Source organism: Artemia sp. Qi Xiang Cuo, chromosome 4 (assembly GCF_049724085.1).
Source record: "Artemia sp. Qi Xiang Cuo chromosome 4, ASM4972408v1, whole genome shotgun sequence".
In the NCBI taxonomy this organism is placed as follows: Eukaryota; Metazoa; Arthropoda; class Branchiopoda; order Anostraca; family Artemiidae; genus Artemia; species Artemia sp. Qi Xiang Cuo.
Window position 1 is genome coordinate 55,880,338 of NC_142797.1, and position 18,426 is coordinate 55,898,763.

Here is an 18,426-nt window from a genome sequence, read left to right on the forward strand (position 1 = left end):
TATTACACAATTTTGATGGGAAGTGTCTGGGGAAATGATGAGTGTGGGGGGGCATAGGCCCGTCGATCACCTTTAGCTAATTAAAGGGGCACTAGTCCTTTCAATTTCCAGTTGACTGAGCCCTTTTTGAAGTTTTTACAACAACGCTTTCTATGAAAATCATATGCCCCAAGGGCGTAAATTACAACCCTTGTTCTGAGGGTTTTGGGGGGGGTTTCATCTTCAAAGACATGATTTCCAGACCTTTCAACTACGTTGAACAAAATGGCTATCTCTAAAGTTTCATTGGATGAGTTTAGGGACATGGCGGGCGTGGGAGGGGGGGTAGTTGTCCCGCAAACACTTTCCACTATTAAAAAGAGCACTAGCCCTTTCAATTTCCAATCGATTGAGCCATTTTTGAAGTTTTTGCGACAGCTCCTTTGGAACTAAGTGCCCTGGTCTAAGACCGAAAAATAAATCAATAATAGATTTTGCCAACATCGTTCTTTACTTAGGTAGCGCTGTTGCAAAGCTATCCTCAAGATGGCAGTGCAACAGCGCTGGGGTACACTGGCGCAGGGGGCGGGGGTCGTGCAATAGAGATAAGGGGGATTTGTCATCCTAAAAGATATAATCTCCGGACCTTTCAACTACGTTGAACAAAATAGTTATCTCAAAATTTTGATCGGAAGTGTTTGGGGAAATGATGGGCGTGGGGAGGGGGGCATTCACCCTCTGATCACTTTCGACTATTAAAAAGGGAACTATCCCTTTCAATTTACAATCAAATGAGCCCTTTTTGAAATTTCTACGACAAGGCTTTCTCTAAAAACCTTTTTATGCCCCAGGGCATAACTTACAACCTTTGCCCATGAGGGCTGTAGGAGATGCCATCCTCAAAGACATAATTTCTGGATGTTTCAACTACGTTGAACAAAATGGATATCTCTAAATTTTGACTGGATGTGTTTAGGGAAATGGTGGGCGTGGGAGGGGAGTTAGTTGCCCTCCAACCACTTTTCGACTATTAAGAAGAGTTTTATCCCTTTTAATTTCCAATTGATTGATCCCTTTCTGAAGTTTCTACGACAACTCCTTCGATACAAAGTTCCCTGGTCTAAGACCGAAAATAAATAAATAATAAATTGTGCCAACATCGTTTTTCACTTAGGCAGCGCTGTTGCACTGTCTTTGATAATATACAGGACGTTGGCTTTTGATCTATTTTTAGGCAATAGCATTAATGTCAAATACCATGTCGAACCCAATAGGATAATAGGTCAATCATTCACAGCTTCCGTGTACTTGAATTATATAGGCCAATTCTCTATCATGGCAACACCATATTGTTTAACAGCGTTTCATCCTTAATCTTTTTCTTTTTTGCTTGATATGACTACAGAGATTCAAAATCTATCCCAAATTAGCTACCTGAAAAACAGAAGGGTTTAAGTTAGCTAGGATGGGGTTATGTATAACATATGTATTTTTTTCCAAAAAAAGAAATCGGGCCATCGAAAAAAAAAAAAAACAGAACATAAACATTACAAAACCAACAAAAAAACACAAAAAAATTAAAAAAATTACAAATAAAATAAAAATAAGAAAAGTACTTATATATGAATCTTCACGAAAATATTTATAAGGAGATGCATCTTTCACGGTGTGTCGGTCCTTCATCAACATACTTAGCCAATTTCCTTGATGTCATTTTAACTCGTGATCCTACAATCCCTTCCACCCACCTTCTATCTATCAACACTAACGAGAAACATGCATTTCTCAGATCCGCCAATTGCTTGCAGTTCCCCAAAAAAAATGAAAAATATCCTCATCATCTTCCCGTCACATCGGACAAGGGACTGGGTTAACACTATGAACCCTTAATTTCCTCTCCCTTTCCCCAATATCAATCAACCCTCCCCTTAAGTTTTAAATCCATTTTATTTGTTCCCCTTTCAACCCCAACTTAAAATAAACTCCCCCCCACGTGTCCTTTACCGTACTATACAGACTCAGATACCCCGAGGTCTCCTTCCGAGCTTGTCACAGATGTGTTCCTTGCTTCTGTAACCTTTCTTTCGCCTTATAAACCGTTATATCTGGAATCGATCCCTTACATTCATTCCAAAAGTACGAAGATTCTGCTCTATCTAACAGTTTCTGTATTTCTTGTGGCTAACAGACCTCTATTTCATCCTCCAACAAAAGAAAATAAAGTTCTTACCCTAGGCTATTTTTACTTTTTCCAGTGTTTATAATACAGTGCACTATTCTTCTTATTGACCTATCTTTTCTTAACTAACTCAGTCTCAAAGCCCCTTCTAGTACAAAACTGTGAGTGGATTTATGGGTCCTAAAAACTCTCTTAAAATAATTTATTTGCATTCTCTTCGACTCCTCACTTTCTCTAAAACCCCACGGCCTACACCCGTAATGCATAACCGGGAGGAGTTTAGTCCTAAATATGTGGTTATGCATTACTAAATCCCTAATATTTCCAACTTATCTTTTTAAAATTAAATGTATGTATAGACTTCCCTTTTGTACTCCTTGTTCAGCCTCTCATCTTAACTTACCGTTCCAAAAAAACTTAACTCCTAAATGCACAATTTCTCTTTAAATCTCTATAAAATCACCTTTAAATCTAAATTCATCATCTTTCCTTAATTTTCCACTTTTCCTAAAAACTACAATTACCGTTTATATCTTATTTAATTCTAATCCTTTCATATTCAAATATTCCTCTATTATGTTTAATAATGTTTGTATTTCGTTTGCCGATTGTGCTATGAGAGCAATATCATCAGCAAACAAAAGCATGCATATTTTCGAAACACTTATCAGTACTTCTGGAGCACTTCTCTCCTTGAAGAAATCAACTATATCTTAATATACACGTTGAACAAAATCGGTGACGGTGGGCATCCCTGTTTTAAACCTATTCGCGTCAAAATTCTCCCGGATACCCTTACCTAGTATTCTAATTACTAGGCCTACTGAACTATATATTCCTAAAATTAAACTAGCAAAATTTACAGGTAATCCGATCTCTAAAAGTCGCTTAACTAGCATAGCTCTGATCACATCATCAAAAGCCCCTCTTACGTCCAGGAACGCTACGTAAATCCTACCGCCTCTTTTCATGAGTCATTTTCTAACTATAGGCTACTATGCAAAATAAATTCCTGCTCTATTTTACCCCCTTCTTTCCTAAGCCCGCCCTGCTCCTCTATTAATTTCCCTAATTCTTCTGGACATTTACTTAGCCGACTATCTACTATCTTACAAAAAATATTGCTAACTATGAGAAAAATATTGCATATATATGAATGTTATGCAGTCAAATAAACAAAAGCCCATTTGTGCATTAAACGTATTTTACCTACAGCTTTATTTGCAGTGACAATTAAATTGGTCATAATTTTAAACAAAATCAAAAGTATGCTACTTTATATATTCCTCAGTCGTGCTGTAGTTCATCTGTACGGTTATCAGAAAAGAAAACAATAATTTTTCGATGTGGGGGAAGGTACTGGTGTAAGTTTTCAACTGCCAAGGCATTCTTTGGCCCTCCAGAATCATATCGCATTTCCAGAAATAAATTGCTTAATCTTTTTTGCTTCAACAATAATCAAACAGTTCGTGGTAACGAACTGTAAGTAAGGAGCGACCCGGCTCAATGGTAACCGAAACTCTAGAAAACGGGTTTTTGATACAAATAGATATATCAAAAGAATCAAATTTCAATGCTGATTTCAAATATATAACTTTCATCAAGTTTAGTGCTACTCATCAAAAGTTACGCGCCTGAGAAAATTTGGCTTATTTTCAAAAAAAGGGGGAAATACCCTCTAAAAGTTATAGAACCTTAATGAAAATCACACCATCATATTCAGAGTATAATAGAACCCTGCTGTAGATGTTTCAAGCTCCTATATGCACAAATGTGGAATTTTACATTTTTGCCAGAATAAACATCACGGATGCGTTTTTATTTGATTTGTTTGGTTTTTTTTTTCCCAGGGGGAATCGTATTGACCCGGTATTCCGAGAGGATCGTGGAAGAATTTTCTTAAATGTAAATTAAAATTTATATTTCTCTTTCTAAGTGACAAAAAAAATGGAGGGCCACTAGGCCCCCTCCCACACTTATTTTTTCCCCAAAGTCACCCGATCAAAATTTTGAGGTAGCCATTTTGTTAAACAAGGTCCAAAATATGATAATTATGTGTTTCAGGCTGACTTAATTCCCCAAAGTCCCCAAAGCGAGGGCTAAAATTTATGAACTTTACCCAATGTTAACATATAGTATTGGTTATTGGGACGTATACAGAAGTTTTCAGGAGGTTTTTTTTTCTGGTTGTGGGTGGGAAGGGTGGGTTGGGGGTTATGTTTGAGGATATGTTCATGAACGAAGTTTTAATTGGGGAAGGGAAATTTACATGAAGGGGGCGCCGGACTTGCCAGCATTATGTATTGGTTATTGGGAAGTATACAACCATTTTCAGGAAGGATTTTTTCTAGAGGGTGGGGGGCTAGAGGAGGGGGTTACTCTGGAGAAGATTTCCGTAGAGGAGGTTTCTTGGGGGTAAGGGACATTTTGATGAAGGGGGCGCCGGATTTCCAAGAATTATTTAAAAAACGAGCAGAAATTAAATAAAAAAAAAAGTTTTTTCAACTGAAATGTAAGAAGGAATATTAGAACTTAAAACGAAAAGAAATTATAACGTATGTGAGGGGGCTCTCCCGCAAGTCAATAACTCGCTCTTTACGCTACAGTTTTTTTTAGTGCTTTCAAAAGAGCTATCTATTCTAATTAAACGGCCTTTGTGATTCAGGGGTTTGTGAATAAATTTTTTTTTTAACTTTTAACTTAAAGAGCTTGTTATTGATTAAGGGGAGAACCTCTTCATATACGTAATAACATATACGTAATAAAAAAAAAACAATAAAAAAACAAGCGATACGGCTCAAGAGTAATCGAAACTTTTAAAAACGGAATTTTGATGTCAATAAATGTATCAAAAGAATGTGTTTATAATGCTGATCCTAAATATATAAATTTTATTTAGTTTAGTATTACTCATCAAAGGCTACGAGCCTGAGAAAATTTACTCGATTTTTTAAAGAGGGGGAAACATCCCCTACAAGTGAAAGAATTTTAATGAAAATCACACCATCAGATTCAGCGTATCAGAAAACCCTATTACATACGTTTCAAGCTCATATCTGCAAAAATCTGCAACTTTGTATTTTTTACCAGAAGAAAAATATACGAATATAGAAGTTAGTTACGTAAGTTAATTTGTAAAGACATCCATTTAGCAAAAGAAAAGTAAAATTTTTATGCAAATAAAAGCTGCATTAACTAAAAAACGATCAGAAATTAAATAAAAAAAACAAGTTTTTAAACTGAAAGTATGGAGCGACATTAAAACTTAAAACTAACAGAAATTATTCCGTATATGAAAGGGGCTGTCCCCTCCTCAACGCCTCGCTCTTTACACTAAAGTTTGACTCTGTCTCACAACTTTATTTTTTAAAACAATAAAAAAATTTAGCGTAAAGAGCGAAGCGTTGAGGAGGGGACGCCACCTTTCATATACGGAATAATTTCTGTTCGTTTTAAGTTTTAATGTCGCTCCTTACTTTCAGTTTAAAAAACTTGTTTTTTTTATTTAATTTAAAAGGATGACGACTACTATATTTGCTGATCACACTAATTGATACAGCAGGACAAAAGATCTTACACGGTAAACCCTACATATCCGTTGAATTACATTGCAAAATAAATGGGAAATAGCTCTCTGTGGGCACAATTTTATGATCGGCTATATGGGTATTCACAGAATAAAAAAAATGAAAAATAGTGAAAACAGGTATAACATTTTAAGCAAAAAAAATTGTGGCCAGTGTTTACCCCCCCCCTCCGGCAATTACCCCCAGGAAAATACTCCTGGAAAACGCCCCGACTGGAAAATACCCCCCGTGGAAAACACCCCCGGGAAATACCACCCCCCTGTGGAAAGTACGTCCCCCCCCACGGAATATATCCCCCCCGGAGAAAAAAAAGTAAAAAATGCCCCCCCCCCCCGCGGAAAATACCCCCTCGGAAAACACCCCCCCGTGAAAAATATTCCCATGTGGAAAATACCCCCCCCCCCGGAAAATATACCCCCTTGGAAAATACCCCCCCCTAGATCATACCCCACGTGGAAAATAAGGCTTTCCAAATTTGACAATTTTATTTGAGTTGTTTTTCTCCGTAGGGGGAAGGAGTTTTGGTACTTGTTTATTACATGCCACTCACTCAAGTTTACGCTTTGTAAAACTCGAGAACAAACCGGTTTCTTTTTTAGTTTCTTACAACCTAGCACGAGACAAGATAAAAACTAGCGACATAATAGATGGGAAATATATAATTTGGGCTATATATTTGCAAATAAGGGGGGAGGGGTAAAGTATTTGGACAGTTTGAAGTCAGAAAACAATTCTTACTTCATATATGCGGAATAAGTGTACCTACTTTACCCCCCAGATGTGCAAATATATAGCCCAAATTTGTTTGTAAAGTAACGAAGAAACCAGTTTGTTCTCGAGTTTTACACATCATAAACTTGAGTGAGTGGCACGATCAGAAATTGAATTTTAGAAAACAAGTTTTTTCAACTGAAAGTAAGGGGCAACATCAAAACTTAAAACGAATAAAAATTATAACGTATATAAAACAAGTTGCCCCTTCCACAAGACCTTGCTCTTTACGCTAAAGTTTTGACTTTTTGTCCAAATTCTTTAAGAACTATTACTGAAACACAATGGCCGTTTAATTAGAAGAATAAGCTTTGTTTTTAAATTCTATAAAATAAAAACTTTAAAGTAAAGAGCGAGGTCTTGAGGAGGAGGCAACCCCTTTCATTTATGTAATAATTTCAGTTCGTTTTAAGGTTTGATGTTCCTCCTCACTTTCAGTTGAAAACTTTTTTTTTTATTTAATTACTTACAGATAGTATTTGTTAATGGGAAACATAAGTTTTTTAAAGAAAAGTAAAGAGCCTCATTAAACCACAAATGAGAAGAAATAAAGTCAAATAATCTTACAAAATAAAAACTATGGAGTCTAATAGAAAGAAAAATTATAAAGATATAAAATATTTTAATATGAAAAAGTACTTTGTCAATAAAAAATGAACGGAAATTAATATACAAAACTTTTTCCACAAAACAAGTTTGTCAAAGAATAGTAAACAGCCTCGTTAAGCCTAAAATGAGTATAAGTAAGTTTAAATAATTTTCCAAGCGTAAAACTATCACAAATCACCATAAATAAATGAATTGAACCCAAAGGAACAGAAATTACAATAAATAACCGATTCGAACTCAAAATAGCAAAAATTAACATAAGTAGGGCTGACAACCCCCACACCTCCTTAAGACCAGAACAAAATTTTCATTTTAATGAAAACAAAGTGCATTTTAAATGTTTTCCCTTTTTTGACTTCAATAAATAAAGAAGTATTAAAACTATAAGGAATAGATGTCAGATTATGCATATTAAACTGTCAATCCACGGTTATTTTTCTTTTTTTTTTAGTAAAGTGCAAATTATGTTCTGGTCTGAAGAAGACATGGGTGTTGTCAGCCATACTCCTTTTAATTTTTGCTCGTTATCAGTTTGAGTAGGCTATCTAATTTAATTTCTGTTAGTTTTGGGTTTCATTTATTTGTTAATGGTGATTTGTGGTATTTTTGCACTCGGAGGATACAAATGGATTTGTGTTTTTTTTCCAAGTTTTTAAGATACTTCTGGTATGTAAATTCCTCTTTTTTCCCTTTCTTTGGCACTTTTCAACGAAACTAAAAAAAATTCAAATAAAAGTGTCAAACTTATAAACCTTATTTTCCACAGGGGGGGGGTATTTTCCGCGAGGGCTACTTTCCGTGGGGAGGGGGGTACTTTTCATGGTGGGACATTTTACTGTGGGGGGGGGGGGTGTTTTCCACATTAGGGTATTTTTCGGGGGGTTAAACACCTAAAACCCTTCCTTGGTTAGCTTTTTCTTTTTAGTAGTTCTGCTATAGCAGAAGGGGTTACTTCTGTATTTGTTAAAGTCAAAAAAGTGAAAACATTCAAAATGTATTTTGTTTTCAGTAAATTGCAAATTATGTTCTAGTCTTGAGGAGGTCTGAGGGTTGTCAGCCCTTATCATGCTAATTTTAGCCTCTTTTTTTTAGTTTGAATCGGTTCTTTACTGCAGCTTCTGTTCGTTTTGGGTTTTATTCATTTCTTGATGGGGATTTGCGGTAGTTTTACGCTTGGAAAATTATTTAAATTTATTTCTACTAATTTTTCATTTAAAGAAGCTGTTTACTATTCTTTGACAAACTTATTTTGTAGAATTTCTGTTCATTTTGTATTGACATAGTCTTTTTCATAGAAACTTTTTTTTATAGATATTTTTTTCTATTAGACTCCATAGTTTTTACTTGGAAGATTATTTGACTTTATTTTCCTTCCTTTTTGGTTTAATGAGGCTCTTTAAAAACTTGTTCCGTATGTTTTCCATTAATAAATACTATCTGTAAGTAATTAAATAAAAACAACAACACGTTTTTTCACTGAAAGTAAGGAGCAGCCTCAAACCTTAAAAGGAACAGAAATGATTACGTATATGAAAGGGTTTGTCTCCTCCTCTCGCTCTTTACGCTAAAGTTTTTTTTATAGAATTTTAGAACAAACCTTATTGTTCTAATTAAATAGATATTGTGTTTCAGGAATCGTTCTTAAAGAATTTGGACAAAAAGTCAAAACTTTAGCGCAAAGAGCAAGGTCTTGTGGAGGGGGCAACTTCTTTCATATACGTAATAATTTTTGTTCGTTTTAAGATTTGATGTTGCTCCTAACTTTCAGTTGAAGTAACTTGTTTGTTTAATTTAATTTCTGATCTGTTCTAAATAATACCGGGAATTCTGGCTCTCTCTCCATGAAATATTCCGGTAAGTGTTTATTATACGCCACTCACTTAATTTTACGATGTGTAAAACTCGAGAACAAACCAGTTTCTTCGTTACTTTAGAAACAAATTTGGACTATATATTTGCACATTAGGGGGGTGGGTCACTTGTCTTTGTCTTGTATCGCGCTAGGCTGAAAAAAACTAACGAAGAAATCAGTTTGTTCTCGAGTTTTACGCAGCGTAAACTTGAGTGAATGGTGTATTTTGCACAAGTACCAAAATTCCATGCCCCTACAGAAAATAGAAAAAATGAACTCAAGTAAAATTCTCAAATTTGGAAAGCCTTATTTTCCACGGGGGGGGGGATTTTCCAAGGTTTTTTTCGTGGGGGAGGGGTATTTTCCAGGGGGTATTTTCCGCTGAGGGATATTTTCCGCGGGGGTATTTTCCGGGGGGGGTATTTTCCGTGGGTCGTATTTTCCAAGAGGGGGGGCATTTTCCTTGGGGGTGGGGTATTTTCCAGGGGGTAATCACCGGGGGGGGGGGGGTTAAACGCCAAGAACTAAAAAAGATATCATACCCGTTTTCAGTATATTTTCATTTGTTAAATTCTGTAAATGGAAAGACAGTGTCAGCCGTCCTGGCTATGTGGTTGGTGTGCTGGATTGAGAATCTTTTGTCCGAGGGGCCCGGGCTCAATTCCTGGCATGGCCGGTTATTTGGTTTAGAACGGGAGTCAGTGGGGTGACTCTGTAGGCTCAGCAAGAGTCAATCCTGCTCTAAATCATGAAAAGAGTACATGGAGATATCTGGAGAAGGTAAGCAGGAAGAGTGTGGCAAAGCACAGGATGGTTGGCCCAACCCTCCAGTCCCACTTTCCGGCTGAACATGGGAGCCCATAAGCTGAATTCCCGGGGGGGGGGGCAAACCGCGTCTAGTTGGCACTTTTAATGCCTTATAATAGAAAGCCCAGAACAAAAATATAAAAATAAGGCAGCATCATTCAGCCAGGGGGGAGGGCACCCCCACCGCCCCCCTTATGGGCGCCCATGTAGCTGAAGGGCCACGAAACGGATATCAACACCACCGGTTTGGGCCTTGAGAGTCTAGTGCCGTCATACTTACTTACTTAAGGCAGTGTAGTCTAAGAAACTATTTATGTGGGTATACTAACATAGGCTCCATAAGCAAAATAAGGTGCGTTTTGCAAAAAAAAAGAAGCTCAGAGATCGCTTAAAATAGATTTATTTGCTACCTGTTTTTCAGTTGGATAAATATAAAAGTGAATCCAACGGTCCAACCCTAGTTTGTTTCAAGCATAAAGATAAAAATAGTATTGAGGCCAGATTATTAAAAACTATTTTCGTTAACCCAGGGTCATACATAATCTTTAATTTTGAAGTTCTGGTCATAATTTATAAAGTTTAGTTAAATGACAATGAAATTGATATCATGATTCTTTCTTAAGCCACACAAAAGCAAAGGAAGGAGTAGGCTAAACTATTGAGATAACGATTATGATTTTTAAATTTAAAAGATTTATCGTAAATTTGGGTTGATAGCGAAAACTAGTTTGGCCTCTATTCTTTCATCTCTCTCTATGATGCAAATTGGGCGGATAGCTTCCCAGAAACTTACTACGTGCACCTTTTAGATCAGCTCTTGACAATTTTGACCCTTGAACATTACAAAGGAAAATCCCAAAGGAAAATGAAAGAGAAAATCCTATATTCTGATTGAGAAAAATCTACTAAACTGAAATGTTTTCCACATGATTAATAGATTTTTTAATGTGGAAAAAACTATTTCAAGGTTTCAAAACTGCGAAATTACCCTTTGTGAACCCAATGCCAATATTGAGCAAATTTCCTCGCCAACTGGACTAGTATCAGATAAAGAATAATTAAAACAAAGAATCTGTTATGAAAAACTGAAATAAACGTCAATCGTCATAAGCCAATTGACAGATTAATCGGTCAGGCGTAGTGCCAGCAAAATTAATGTAATGAGACAGAATTTTTATCACGGTAACACAATTGTAACTTAGCAATATTTTTGCCATTTTCTTTATTTATTCTGTCTTGTTATCTAGCTTTTATGAAGGCTCAGACGTATTCCAAATTGTCCCAGCTGGAAAATATGGAGAGAAATAAAAGTTATTAATGCTGGGACCTGCTCCAAATCCGACCCACAGCTTCTGATCGTAAATGTCGACTTGAAAAAACAACGACCAAAAAATCAAAGGTTCTTTTCAATTTAACAAAACTTTCAATTTAACTTATTATAGTCCTAAATGTTGTAAATCGTTGAACCATTTTTTCCTCAATCAATTTTTTTTATATAATGCAAGCCTAGGTCTTTTTCCTAGTCTAGAGGAGGGATTTACACTGATAACCAAACGCGTCGATAATTCCTGAAAATGCGAATTTCTTTGTCCTTCATCGAAGTCATAAGATAAAGGAAAAGATTAGAAATTGCTCTAAACGTAGGAATTTCATTTTTCACAGTAAAATATTAAAGGAGTGAATGCCAAAAATGTAGCTCCCTTGGGACTGAGGATTTACTATTTTTAATATGAGGCTGAAAGATTAAAATTCCGTTTTCAAAGTTTGTTTATCTTTTTCAGAAGGGCATTAGTATCTTCAACAAGACTTGCTTCTGTGGCATTAATTGTGATTCTTCCATGCTACGTAAATATATATATAGCCTGTTGAGATATATATATATATATAGCCTGTTGCAAGTTTACCCTGCCTACAGAAAAAAAAATTTCATGAAAATTTATTCTGAAGTTGAGTTTTTCTATGTTTGTAACGGCAATGAACGGCCTTATTTGTTTCTTTTTCTAGAGGCTTTTTCACTTAGATAGAGAGAAAAAAAAATCTATAAATAGAAAATAAAAATGTTAAAACAGAAAATACCCGAAGCAGGCAAAACTTTTGCTTTCAGGAGACCATGAGTCATTTTATTTCCACATTTTCTAGAAATACGAAATTCCTTTCTTGAGAAGAGTTGAAAAAAAAAAAAAAAATAAAAAGTACCAGAGAATTTGTTTGCTTACTAAAGTTTTGTAACTAATCTCCTATACATAAATTAGTTATCGTTAATATTTTATGACGGTCTTAAATGATTAAATATTTATAATTAAAATTCCTTAATATTGCAATTTGACTGACCTAAACTAAAACAGACTAAATGTATATTTCAGATATGACGGTTTAATTCCATCAAAACTGGCTAAAGATAACTTCTGAACTTGGTAATTGCAAATACGATGCTAATAAAACAATTTAAAAGTCTAAAATCAGAACACATTAATTGATGAATGATATTTTTCTTTAAGATATTGTTAAACATAGGGCCCTAAAAGTGGCCAAAAGGGGTGAAAAGCTCGAATATTTGCGTGTATATAAAACAAAACTAATACGTATAATTAAAATACACACAAATAAACTTAATATATTTTGTGTGTTTATGGGGTGCATAGAGAAATACCAAAATGGTGCATTAGGGAAGGACCCATAGGTATGTAGATTACCTCCGTGACGTAAGTGATGCGATCCAAGGGGGAACTCAGTCCCTAGGGGTTTTAATTGAAGGTGGGCCAACCCCCCCCCCCCCCCCTGCCCCCCCATATGGGCACCCATGATCACTTGTCCGCCACACCGTCCCATTAAAAAACACCCCCGCCTTTGCGTGAGTGTTCTAAACATAGATTTTGACATGCTAAATGTTCATGGACATATTAAACTGGCGAAACCAAATCTTGCTCTTAGAGAGGTGCAGGAATACAAATGGGATTTTATTTAGAATCTTAGAATCTTTTGAATAGGATCTTAGAGACTAATTTTCCTCGAACGAGTGAAAAAAAATTCTCTTGAGCCTCTACCTTGTTTTTGACCGGAAATACAGATTTTACCCACAAATCATATGGCTCTTCGTTACCAACTACCAACAATCTCTAGCCTATTTGCCCCTTATTTCATAAAAGGTAGCTGTTTTATGACTAAAGAGAGCTGCCAACAGCATGTTAGTCATCCAGGTATATGTATCTGATTTAACCAAAAGTGAAGAAGATTGCAATCAATTACATTTTGTACTAAAAAGCGTTATCGACCAATCCCTTGAAAAACATACGACTTGTTTGTCATGAATAACTTCAATGCTATGGTGAGAAAAAAAATATCAGTCAGCCCGATGTAATGGATCTCTTGATCGTGTGAAACTTAATGCGAGAGTTGAACGATTACTCAACTTCTGCCTAGAAATAAAAAGCTATTCGTAATTCCACCAGCCGACGTGTAAGGTGATGTGGACTTCCTCATACACTAGATAAGAGAAGATCATTGATTGTGTGCTGATTGTGATTGATTGTGAGGCCCTGGAAATCTTCTGTGCTTAATATATCAGTACTGCCTGGAGCAAACTATGGTTTTAACCGAACTCTCCTGATGTCAAGGTTCAAGTTAAAAATAAAATACATAATTGCCAAAACCAGTACAAATCCTAAGATTCCGGCTGGATCTTCTGTTTATCCTAAAAAAGGTAGACCTAAACTTCCTCACTATCTGAGAAGTTCCAAGAAATACTGTGAAATCATTCTCCCTTGACCATCACTTACAAGATAGAATCCTTGGCCAAACCGGCCACTTCGGCAATCATTGGTATAGTGAATGATTTCCTTGAATAATACAACCCCAAAAAACTACAGATCACAAATAACATCATTATGCTATGTGAGGAAATGCAACTTTTGTGCAACAAATTCAACCCCGAAAGCCGGGATAACTCGAGGAAGAAGTGCAAGTACTACGAGTTTTTTCCAAGGAAAAGGAAGAGATGAGAAGTTTTGAGAAGGTAACTTCAGAGCAAAAACCGCAAACATCAGTGGTCCTGGAAAAAGACAGTAAAAAGATTAACTTTTGAAACTAAAACTTGAAAAAGGAACAAGGTACTTCAAATACAGACATAGCCATCAGTGACCAAATACCCTGAAATACTGACGTAAATCCCAAAACGCAACCGAAAACTTAAAATTCAACCCCCACCCAGTTCAGAAACTTAAATTAACAATCAAATCGTCGAGCAATGAAAAGCCTGTAAGCTAAGATGGCATCACTGTTGAACTCTTTAACATAGGATCAGACAATGTAATGAACATGTACCATACCATTGTTTTACGGTGTGAGAAACAATCCATGTACCCCACATTAAAAAAAAGGACCAAAGAAAGAATTCGGGAACCACCATTCAATCAGCCTCATGAGCCATCAGTCATTTTCTAGCCCCAAGAATTTTCTTGGCCCCAAAAGGGCTGATATGCTGTCTAATCAAAATTTTGAAGCAATCAATCGGTTTAGAATCATTGAAAAGGTATGTATATAGTCTAACAAGTTTCAGATATTACCTCGGCAAAGTGCCGATTTCTGCCATCAAAAATATTGAGATAGCCATTCGGCTTAGAACTGTCGAAAAGCTATACAAGCATTCTCTCGGTTCAAAGGTCATACTGCAACAAGGTGTCGACATTCGTCCCCAAACATGCACATAGTTAATACAAAATGAATTTCAATGCTAATGGAAGAATGGCTTCCATATCGTCGCAGAAATATTTTTGTGTGAGGTCAGAATTACATTTATGTGATGCTATTAGGCGGCAGAGGAGACTCCTCAAAACAGTGGCGGATCCAGAGGAGGGTGAGGGAGGCGCCTCCCCCCCACCCTAACGTAGTCCAAAGTAGTGTAATTTACTTAATTAACGCAAGTTTGCGTTAAATAAACTTGCTCCTAACGCAAGTTTATCGGATCAACCTATCCCCCCCCCCTAAAAAATCGTGAATCCACCCATGCCTCAAAATATGTACGCAGCAAGTTGAAGAGCATTGTAGGCTAGTTTCTATGTAAACCTTTTAGTATTGGTAAGATATTTATTTATTAAATATTTTTATTATTATTTTTTTAATTGTGGTTGTTTTTTGTAATGAAATTCATATCGAGTGCTTACCTGTACAAACGTGGAAGAGGGGAAAAGGCATTTTCCAGGAGCAATATTTTTCTGGTGAGTTTTCTTCTAAAATTATAGATATCGTTTTTTAAAAACCATTTTAGCATTTCAGGTCACTCCTAAAATAAACATTACGTGATCAACTTTTTCAAGTGCAAATTTCACTTTTGAAGCATTTTTATGTACAAGTTAAACTTTAATGTACGGAAAATGAGCAGTTGGAGTAAGGGCTCTCTTTACATGTATATTACATTAAGCATGTGTTTAAAAATGAATAGAAATTTAACAAATAAAAAAAAATTCTATTTTTTTTAATCCCATCCCCTGTCCTCTCAGTGACCTTCAAATTTTCTTTAAAAATATCTCATAATTTATCTAATGTCACATACTCTTCTCTTAATAAAAATAACTTCTTCAAAAAATTTAATTTATCAATATTATATAAAAATTGAGCATTCCAAAATATACCAGGGTATAAAAATAGAAGTATACTACATGTCAATTTTCTTATACCTTTTAGGTTATTCCGATATCTCAGGCTGCCTTCCCCCTTCTCCCTCTCTTCCATCGTGACCTTAAATTACACTTTTCATACTCTTTTTCATCAACCTCTATTTTCCCCGGTATATGATTCACTTTTACCCCTGTTTTTTCTATTTAACAAAAAAAGAATTGTTTTATTTAGCAACTGAATTTTCAAATGAAAGCAAAGAGTGCTATTAATCCTCAGAACAAACAAAGATTATCCTGTATACGAGGAAGGCTGCTGCTCCCTTAACACCCACTCTTTACGCTAAATTTTATCTTTTCTTTCCACCAATACTTCAAGAGTAAATACTCCAATAGAAGAACTATGTGACAAAAAGTATTTTTTTCAATACGCCTTAAGACTGAAAGGCTTTACTTATTTACCTCTCCTATAAACAACAAAACTCTTAGATCGGTGGTTCTCAAACTTATTTAGAGCCTGCACCCCTTTTTATCCACAATACGTTTTAGGTACCCTTTCTCAGTTACCGGTACTAATTAAACTATAGCTAAAATATAAATAAAATTGCCAGTCCTAGAGTTAAAGGTTTTTTTTTGTTTTTGGCCGGCCGCGTACCCCTTAAAACTTTTTGCATACCCCCAAGGGATACGCGTACCACAGTTTGAGAACCACTGCCTTAGACAAAGTGCTTATAAAGGTAATTGGAGAATAGAACAAATATAATTTCTAATTGGCTATATTTTGAACTCTAAAATGCTTTCAGTTAACTGCTAATTAAACTTTAGGGTAAAGAGTTGTGATCTAAGGGTTGACCCTCCTCATATACAGAACAATTTATATTCGTTTTTTTTTATAGTTTTAATGTACTTCCTTATTTTAGTTTAAAAACATCTTGTTTTTATTTAAGTTCATATTTAAAAGTTATTATTTGAGGGCAAGTTCATTTAAAAGTTATTGTTTCAAGGCAAGTTCATCAGTTTTTCTTTTTTTAAATTTTATCACAAAATTACCGCTTTTTTTGCTTTCAGAAATATTTAAACAACCATGGCAGCCAGATTATGCTTCTGACTATTTACGTAAGTAGAATTTATTATTTATGCTTTTTTGGATATGTTTGAGAAGTTTAATTGCTCAACTGAATTTTTCTTGAACCTCACATCTGGTTCAAATTTAAATGAGTGATTTCTTTACTATTCATTACGAAGCTTTAAAATGGATGCAAAATACAAATCGACAAAGGAAGTAAGGAAAACAAATATTTTCAGATATATGGTTAATTCGGAAACTGGTAGGTTTTGGGTTTATTATTTTCACACTAAGGATTTAACGTTCAAGTGAAATAAGTCCCATTTTTGCTTCTCCTCTGCAAAGCTAAACTCTAATAATTTGTTTAGTACAATCATGCCCTAAATTCAAATTTAGACATTCTTTACATTCTTTACACCAAGACATTCTTTACTTTATACGGGGTTTTCCTCTCCTTCCTCTCCTTTTAGAGCAACGGTGAACCACATTGATTTGGCTTATTTTCGGTTATTGCTGTCAATCCTTACCAGAAAAAATCTTAAATCTCTTGTAGGAAATCGGCCTAACAGTTATTTTGTGTTTTCATAAAGTGTAATATAAATCCAAAGTAGGCTATTTATCTGTTAAATTACGAATTTAACAAGCTTTCTTTCACCTGTCCCCATAAAAAACTTGTATTGTGAAAATTTGATTGGCAGGAGCCAGGGAATATCAAATCAATTTCCAATGACTAATCCAGTAAAACTATACATTTCGGGTTCGATTCACACTCTGGCATAGAAAAAACTGTATCATATTATTGAGGTTCCTCATTTTTAATTTACCACGTTTATCATAGGCAGCGCAATAGCGCTGCCTAAGTAAAGAGTGAAGTGGGCAGAATGTATTATTATTGTTATTATTTTTTTTTTAAGACCAGGGCACTTCATATAGAAGGAGGTTTCATAGAAACTTCGAAAGGGGCTCATTAGCAATTGAAAGGGCTAGTGCCCTTTTTTATCGTCAAAAGTGATTAGAGGACAACCAGCCCCCCCCCCCCCACGCCCATTATTTCTCCAAACACATCTAATTAAAATTCCTCGGGGAAGGGTTATAAGTTACACCCAGAAGTAGTTGTCGTTGAAAATTCGAAAGGGATTCCTTCAATTGGAAATTGCTACGTCTAGTGTCCCTTTTTGATAGTCAAAATGGATTAATTATGCCTTTGAAGATGACAACCACTCCCAACAGCCCTCGGGGCAAGGATTGTAAGTTATGCCCCGGAGGAATATACGGTTTCTATGGGAAAAGTGGTCGTATAAGCCTCGGAGCGGGTTCATTGGATTGAAAATCAGAAGTCCTAGTGCCCTTTTTAAGAGTAAACGTGATCAGAGGGCATCTAGCCCCCCCCCCTTCTTACGGTCTGTTCTCCCCAAATAGTCTAATAAAAACTTTAAGATAGCAACTTCTTCAAAACAGTCCAGAGGTTACATAAAAAGGCATGTGGAGTAGACAACACACCACAGAATCTAGAGGCAATGATTGTATTTTGTACCCCGGGGCACATAAGCTCTTTATGGAAGGGGCCGTAGTGTGAAATATAGAAGAGGCAAGTTTGATTACAAGTTTAAAGTTCTAGTTCATTTTTAAGAATAAAAAGTGTTGGAGGGCAAGTAGCCCCCCCCGCCCCCCGCCCTGACACCATCTTTTCCCCAAACGCATCTGATCAAAATTGTGAGATATTGATTTTGTTCAAAATAGTCTAAAGAGCATATAACAATACCTTCAGGGTTGACACAACCCTCCAGAGCCCAAATGACCGTGGAGAAAAAGAAAACTGCAATCGAAGTAACCTTACACAGGACGGCTCAAAATCAAGGGCGCATTAACTAAGATCAGAAGAGCTGTTCTGAAAGGCTAGTATTTACTTCATGTAGCCACTTAAGAAGCAACAGGTATGTCGCAAATTCACCCATTCCCATTAAATG

At 35.8% G+C, this 18,426-nt stretch overlaps 2 protein-coding genes across 4 annotated transcripts in view; one reads left to right on the forward strand and one right to left on the reverse strand.

The window, feature by feature from the left end:
* LOC148953258 (dopamine receptor 2-like) overlaps positions 1-18,426 on the reverse strand; it is a 257,773-nt gene that overhangs the window by 202,051 nt on the left and 37,296 nt on the right. Inside the window, exon 2 of one of the 2 annotated variants that reach the window (XM_089088425.1) lies at positions 14,944-15,062. The exons of the other annotated variant lie outside the window; for it this stretch is intronic. The gene's annotated coding sequence lies outside the window, so the exon portion shown is untranslated. The remainder of the gene's footprint in view (positions 1-14,943; positions 15,063-18,426) is intronic. 2 annotated transcript variants of the gene reach the window in all.
* Positions 1-18,426, forward strand: part of LOC148953260 (uncharacterized) — a 138,113-nt gene that overhangs the window by 70,071 nt on the left and 49,616 nt on the right. For both annotated transcript variants that reach the window (XM_089088428.1, XM_089088429.1), the window contains exon 3: positions 16,462-16,509. In XM_089088428.1, coding sequence (XP_088944554.1) covers positions 16,462-16,509 — 48 coding nt within the window. The remainder of the gene's footprint in view (positions 1-16,461; positions 16,510-18,426) is intronic.